The 7,063-nt window shown below is 33.3% G+C and overlaps 1 protein-coding gene across 1 annotated transcript; it reads right to left on the bottom strand.

Moving 5' to 3' along the window:
- Positions 1 to 290: 290 nt before the first annotated feature.
- Positions 291 to 6,803, bottom strand: LOC141698204 (mitochondrial import inner membrane translocase subunit TIM44-2). Its single transcript, XM_074502857.1, has 15 exons — positions 6,604 to 6,803; positions 6,402 to 6,502; positions 5,136 to 5,219; positions 4,925 to 5,000; positions 4,182 to 4,226; positions 3,678 to 4,097; positions 3,523 to 3,591; positions 2,915 to 2,979; positions 2,743 to 2,811; positions 2,484 to 2,556; positions 2,122 to 2,226; positions 1,622 to 1,693; positions 1,475 to 1,537; positions 1,012 to 1,143; positions 291 to 675 (listed from the first exon to the last, which is right to left on the bottom strand). The coding sequence occupies exons 1-14, from the start codon at positions 6,676 to 6,678 to the stop codon at positions 1,012 to 1,014; spliced, it is 1,449 nt and encodes a 482-aa protein (XP_074358958.1). The 5' UTR covers positions 6,679 to 6,803; the 3' UTR covers positions 291 to 675.
- Positions 6,804 to 7,063: the final 260 nt, after the last annotated feature.

The raw sequence follows: 7,063 nt of genomic DNA, 5'->3' as shown, positions 1-7,063 counted from the left end.
TAGCTAAATACAGTTGCTATATTTTCGAATTATACATACTCGTTTTGACACCGTGCGAAATGACAGGGAATTTTGGCCTTAATTTTCAGTGACCGTGAGGCGGAATCTTGACAACGGCAAAATCTTAACGGCTGTGAGAGCACCTCGATCTCCTTTGGCCACAAGTGGCTTTAGAAGTTACAACTTCTGCTTATGTTATTCATTTGCAGCATTTTTGTCTAAATTTAAAAACCCTTCCATGCATGCATATTTTATGTTAGCATACAACAAGGGTAAACACCATGTCCAACTTAATATAGGTTAATAGTATCTTATTTATATATTTTTTCATTTCTTGTCAAATCATTTGACGCTGTAGCTAAGTTTTGGTTCAAGATCTCGCAATACATTTTTGCACAATTTCTAATATTCGAGAAACATTACAGACTCTCACCAGATATTGAGAGACGGTCAACTTGCACAAAAAATTAATCTAAAAGAAATCTATAGTTAACAAAATTATTAGAGAGATGACATTATACTCTTTACAAAACTATCAGTTTTCAACGTATCAACTATTTTCTGCTCAAAGTTTTCCCAGAGTCAGAAGCTTCGTGCTCACTTCCAGCCCTGTATTATAAAAAGCGGTTGAGTTGATTTGCATTCAAAATGCTTGAACCAAGCTTTCATTTGTGCCTGTTCAAATGAAATGCGTATTAATAAGTTAAAACTCAATGAAATGGAATGAGACTATAATTTTATTTTGCACTATTCAAACATGAACTAATTAACTTTTATAATTTCTCTGCATCTTAAATTTATATTTAACTTAGAGATAAATCTGCAGTCACTACTTAGCATATCCATTTAAAAGCTAACCAAAAAGTATCATCTATAATTGCATTATCTGCTCAACTTTTACAAGACTCCATACTAAGTTTAATCTTATATATTTGGGATACTGGGAAAAAACCCAAATAAGCAAACAAGTTATAGACACTAACATCCATCAAGAAGCTAGGAGATGCATACTTATATAAGGGCCTGGAAACCAGATTTCTGCATTTCCCTCAATTTCCAAATTGGGAAAGGACTGCCTCCTTCAATTTCTTCATCATCCATTCGTTGCATGGCCCACCCATACTGTACTGTGAGGATCATATCCTATTAACGAAAAAATTAGTTCAAGAAGCAGTCGATATTTCTAAAAGTTGTAACAAGAAGATGGTCTTGCTATTCCAAACTGTACTTCAATTTTTTTTTATCTTTTGTGGTACTTGAAATAGCTGTGTCTTTACATAATCATACCGATACTGTACACTTGTATAGATTACACTTGTATAGATTAAATCGATATTGAGGAAATGTACAACTTTTTCTTTCCTTGAAGTGAATATATTAAGTTATCAAATCAACAACCTAATTGCCACCTTTAAGTTTGCTTTAGATAGTTAAAACATCAGCATGTACTGTGAGGCGTGTAAAATGGCATTACCTGACCTCCTTCGGCTACTGATCCAACTTTATCACGTATACAGTACACCTCTTGTGTTTGAAACTGGGACAAGATGCAATGAAAGAGCTATTGATTAATTTTGCCTAAATGGAGATATCGAAAACTAAATATCAAATAAGTTCCTACCTGAACAATTATTACAGGAGTTTCTCCCATCATTTTGGTTTCTCTTACATCAACATCGGACACATGTAGAATCTGGTGTAAGGGAAATGGTATAGTAAGATCTCAGAGTGAAAAGTTAGGGTAAATTAACATGCTCATAAAAGACTAGGTAATAAGTTGGTGATTAATGATCGGATGTTGGATACCAAATTAGCTAGAGACGACATGCTTATAATGTTCCCTGTTTGCACAATCCATGGGTTTAGTAAAGGTGTGAAAACAATACTCATGCTTTATACATAGAAGAATTACATCACAGAAATTTCACGTATGTATTCAACTAAGATAAGAAATGATTACGCAACTCAGAATAAAGATGTGTATATAATGCAGAAATAAAAACCCAAAAGATTTGACCATTTTAAAAAAGAACTGCTCAAGAATTACCAAGTAAAACAGACCACATGAAAAGAAAACACTATCCGAAGCAAGAGAATCCATCTGGATTTGGTCTATTTTACCTTGTTATCAACTACAATATTTTGGCTTGCAAAAGCCTTGTGTTCTGCACTACACCGTTCAATTACTTCAGGGATACAATACTTCTTCAGAAATTTGACATCTCCCTGTAAAGTAAAGTTCACTATGAGTATGATATACACATGCCCAGACGTGCTTTTACAGATAATAAAATATGAATAAAATTAAGGGCAAAAGTTGCTAATTAATGTTAGAAATGCTGTCCTTATCCACATTATATATAAAAACAAATATTATATTTATTTATTTTTTAAGGGAACAAATATTATATAAATGCACCCAAGATTACAAATCGACAGAATGTGAATATCTACCCAACTTCTAATAAGAACGTATGACTTACTTTATAGTAAGCATTGAGGATTGGCCTGACAACTTCTTGAACCTCGTCCCTAAATTCTGGCAACGAGAAAGATCTAACAGGAAATTGCATATTATGACTATTAGTGGGCTGGACAAGATCAGTACTAGATACTCCCTCCATCTCATTTTAATTGTTTTTCACTTTTTGTCACCTTAATATGTGTATCGGAGAGTCAAACATCAGTTAAGATGGGACAGAGGGAGTATAATGTAGTAACAAAACAAGAATGTAATCATACGGATCTCGACGACGTATTTCTTTAACTGATATTCCAGCAGCTGTTTCCCCAAAGACGCTCTCGTTTATACTGTTGCAGAAGTGGAAGAAGTGATTAACTATTAGCTTTCGCTTATTTACAGTCTCGGGAATATTATATAGAGCAAGATACAATTATATACAAGGACACATACTCTTGAATTTTATGCACGACAGGATTATCAGAAACCTCCCACATTTCCCGCACATCTTCTGCTAACTGTGAATCAAAGTTCAGAATCACTTAGAAGCTTATAGCAAAAATACACAAAGGTTAGTGCTGAAGAATAGAAATATTAGAACACGACAAAGATTTGATAATCTCATACATATATACTGCTAATAATTTGTTTATGTAGAAAAAATCTAATAATTTGTTTATGTAGAAAAAATGAGTGAGTGGTTAATTCTTAAAAATCTATTAAAATACAAAAATATGTATGTATACGGCATGGAGATACACTCTATTGTATATTAGATTCTACATAATGTCCATTATTTAGTAACTAGAAAAATAAATTTTACAATTCTCTAATTTTCAGTACCCGCTGAAAATAAACATGTCAATCCCTAATACATAGTATCATTTGCATTTTTTATTCCATGCCTGAGTTGCTTCCAGCAATGCCCAGTTAGACAATTATCATGGAGAGCCAAAAATCAACTTTATCTTTTCGTACAAATGGTTGCTGCAGTCTTGGTGTAACAAATATACTGTACTACATGTCTATATATGGTAAACAATACCAGAAGTGGGATGTACCTCTTGGGTCTTTGTCACAACCGGTTCGCTTAACCCACCGACACGCTTGAATACTGGATTACCTCGCAACTGAGGATTTAATACTATATACATTAATAAAGATGCATCATAGAAAAATAAGCATTTAAATTAGTTATACTTGTCTAAAAAGCTACCTTTTCCTTAATTGCTTCCCATTTTTTACTCCACCGAGACTGTTTTGTAGGTAATATCACAATGTCAGTTCTGGTGCTTCTCTCAATATTTGCAAAAGGGTCTACTTCAGGAGCTGTGTATTCTAGGCGCCTTTTTCTAGTTGGAGTGCCTTTTAACTCTTCCTTCACAATGTCACACCCCTTCTTTGCCAAGTCAACAAGTTTTGTATCCTTGACTTTCTGGTAGGCTGATGACAAGTTGGGAGAAATATAAGCAATGCCAGACTTGAATTTGCTGTACAATGTTTGTGCTGCATCAGTATGCCCCGATTTTTGCTGTCCTTCCCCATTTGCAGACTTGCTACCATCGTTCACTCCAGAGTTAAAATCAGGATTAGTTCCCGAGGACTCTTGCTTCCCCATCCCAAAAGATTCTTTGACCTTAAAGAGGAAAGATAATCATACATATGACTACATAAATAAAGCACTTACAAAAGTGATAATTTCCTGGTAAAGAATTTGTACCTCCTCTGTAGCAGCTGAAACTTTTTCCTTTAGATTGGAGGACACCTAAACCAAAAAACATTAATAAAGACGGGAGAATTATTAACATACCCTGAATACTAATCACAAATTCTTTTTAGGTGATAAGAGGCACTGGATGTGTAATTACTATTTCGTGCATGGAAAAACACAAGAGATAATGTAAGTTGTACAATTCTAAAATATCTCTTATCGACAAATGTGAAACATTAGCTACCATAAAGGGAAAGGTACGTAAAACTATAAAATTTAAGCTGATCTTCCCAACTAAAGCTTTTACAGAGGCACTTATTCCCATGGATCAATTAAAATCCAGAAAGCAAGTTGGTGTGCACACATGACAGTATTACATAGGATTTGCTATTGATTTGATAAACTTTTGGTAACGCATTTAGTATTAAAAAGTACAAAAACCAAGTCGTGGACTAAGCACATAAAACCAATTTTTCACATGGTATTAAAACAAAGCTTCGCATTTTCCATTACATATTTTACCGGATAGTTGATTTTCAGCTGAAAAATTTATGAACATCATTAATATGTGCATACTAAGTTTTTGATGTAAAGTCTGGATAAAGGTTTTGTTATGCGATCAACAAAAAATAGAATAATTAAAAAATTGAAATTTAAAGGAAAAAATCAACATAAAAAGGTTTAGAAGATAAATAGAGCATAACTCAAGATTTATATACATAAAGAAATTTGAAGAGGGCACTACTTCAAACCTTTTTCGTAGTAGCTTCAGCTTCTTTCCACACACCGTCCACATGCTTGTACAGCTGCTCAGTTGTCTGCTTCGTTCTGCATTTCGCCAGTTCACCATCTCAGCCTCCATTAGAAGTGGTCTGTCCAGCCTTGACATACAACAGTATGTCTCAGCCTATTACCAATTATATGATAATTATAATATATAGAAAGTATAATATTAAAATGTACCTAACTTTCAAATTTTCTGTAGCTCCCCTAAACTCTTCTGCTTTCTTTTTCAGTTCCTTAACCGACTGATCCAACTCTGGATTTCTTCAACCAAAAAAATCATAAGTTTAGTAGACTGTCTAAAACATATCAGGTGCTTTTACACATTTACAAAGGCCAAATTACCAATCAAAAAAATGCACAAAAAACTATAATATCACAAAAAAAAATCCACCATAACGAGTTACAGATGGAAAACCCTAATACTCCCTCCGTCGCTGAATACATTGCCCATTAATAAAAAATATATAATTTTAGAAATCAGATTTAGTCTATTTTAAAATGTAATTTCAGATTTTGAAAATATTTAATAGATAATTAATATATTTAGTCAAAAATTAGTTAATTTGACTCCTACGAAATCAAAATGGACATGTAATTAGGGACGAAGAGAGTACAAAGTTAGGATTCATGTTGGTAAATGTATGAACAACCTCATTTCCCATTCTCAACACCTATTAAAACTCTGACCTTTCCGCAATAAAAATATCCAACAAAACTTAATTTGCAAAACCAAGGGTTCAATCCAATCTTCTAAACTCTAACAAAATACAGTGAGACCCTGCAAACCCACTGTTCTTACCTCCCCCTAAATCCACTAAATTTTCACCAAACTAAGCTGCAACTTAACGTTTTTAACACACAACTACATCAAGTATCCCTTATCTCCCCCTCCCTAACAGCTCACGATTTTCAATATCGCAAATTACCACCCTTAAAAATGCTTCCTTTTCTTTGCTTAAAAAAATCAGTAGCTATCAAAAGTGCCATATTTATACATAAACCTCACACCAAAAAATTTCAAACAAAAATTTAATTTTGCAAAACCAAGGGTCCGGTCCAATCTTCTAAAATCTAGCACAATACAATTAGACCCCGAAAAATTCATCTATCTTACCTCCCTAAATCCCCTAAAATTTCCCCAAATTAAGCTGCAACTTATAATTTTTAACACATAACTATACTTCGAGTATCCCTTAATATTCCCCCTTAACACTTCACGGTTTTCAATATTGCAAATTACCAACCTACACAATGCTGCCTATTCTTTACTCATTACTTAAAAAATCAGTAGCTATCAAAAGTGCAATCTTTACATCAAACCTCACACCAAAAAATTCAAACAATTCACAAAAAAAAAACAATTCTAGGTCAAGAACAACAATTAAAAACAAAAAAAAAACAAACACAAACACATGTATACATGCTATACATAATTATACATACTTATTAACTTCTTCCTTAAATTTATCGAAAAAACTCAATTGACGAACACCCATATAACAATCTGGCGTCTGCAACCTCAATCTTGTTCTTGGAATCGAAACCTGACAAAAAAAAAACAAAAACCCATTACTCAAATTACATAAAAAACACAATCTATGCATACATGTGTTGTAAAGATTGAATCTTTATTGAAAAAGCAAACCTGGGGTGCTAAGAGCTGACGAAAAAGGGGCTGTTTGGTAAGTAAAAAAACTCTGACAAGCTTCGTATAAGCCATTGTAGGCTGATTCAAATTTAGGGTTTTGTTTGGGAATGTGTTTTTGTAATAAACCCTGAATAGTGGTGTGTGTTGTTTAAAAGCCAACGTATGTGTGTGCGTGATATTGTGTGTGTGTGTGTTTTTATATTTTGTTTTTCTTTTGATGGAAGAAATTAATGGGGTTTTTTTTGGGGCGGATTTGTGTTGGGCTTGGGGTAGGGTTATGAGTGGAGTATGCAGCAAGTCTGTCTCGGCCCCAGTTTTTATTGGAATTCATGAGAATATGTGATTTCAAGAATTAAATTTTGTTAAAAAAGTCTCTTGATTTTATCCTAGATTACAAAAAAAATTAAAACAATTTATCTAATTTAACAATATGTGTTCCCTGCTTAATTCATTCATG

This window comes from Apium graveolens, chromosome 11, assembly GCF_009905375.1.
Source record: "Apium graveolens cultivar Ventura chromosome 11, ASM990537v1, whole genome shotgun sequence".
Classification (NCBI taxonomy): Eukaryota; Viridiplantae; Streptophyta; class Magnoliopsida; order Apiales; family Apiaceae; genus Apium; species Apium graveolens.
This window is presented reverse-complemented; position numbering and strand designations above follow the sequence as displayed.

Excerpts from the sequence above, each read along its gene's own strand:
- LOC141698204 (XM_074502857.1), bottom strand. The coding sequence starts at position 6,678 with ATGGCTTATACGAAGCTTGTCAGAGTTTTTTTACTTACCAAACAGCCC. Across the intron at positions 5,220-6,401 it reads TTTAAGGAAGAAGTTAATAA|AAATCCAGAGTTGGATCAGT; the intron begins GTATGTATAATT and ends TTTTGGTTGAAG. Across the intron at positions 1,694-2,121 it reads ATATTGTAGTTGATAACAAG|ATTCTACATGTGTCCGATGT; the intron begins GTAAAATAGACC and ends CCCTTACACCAG.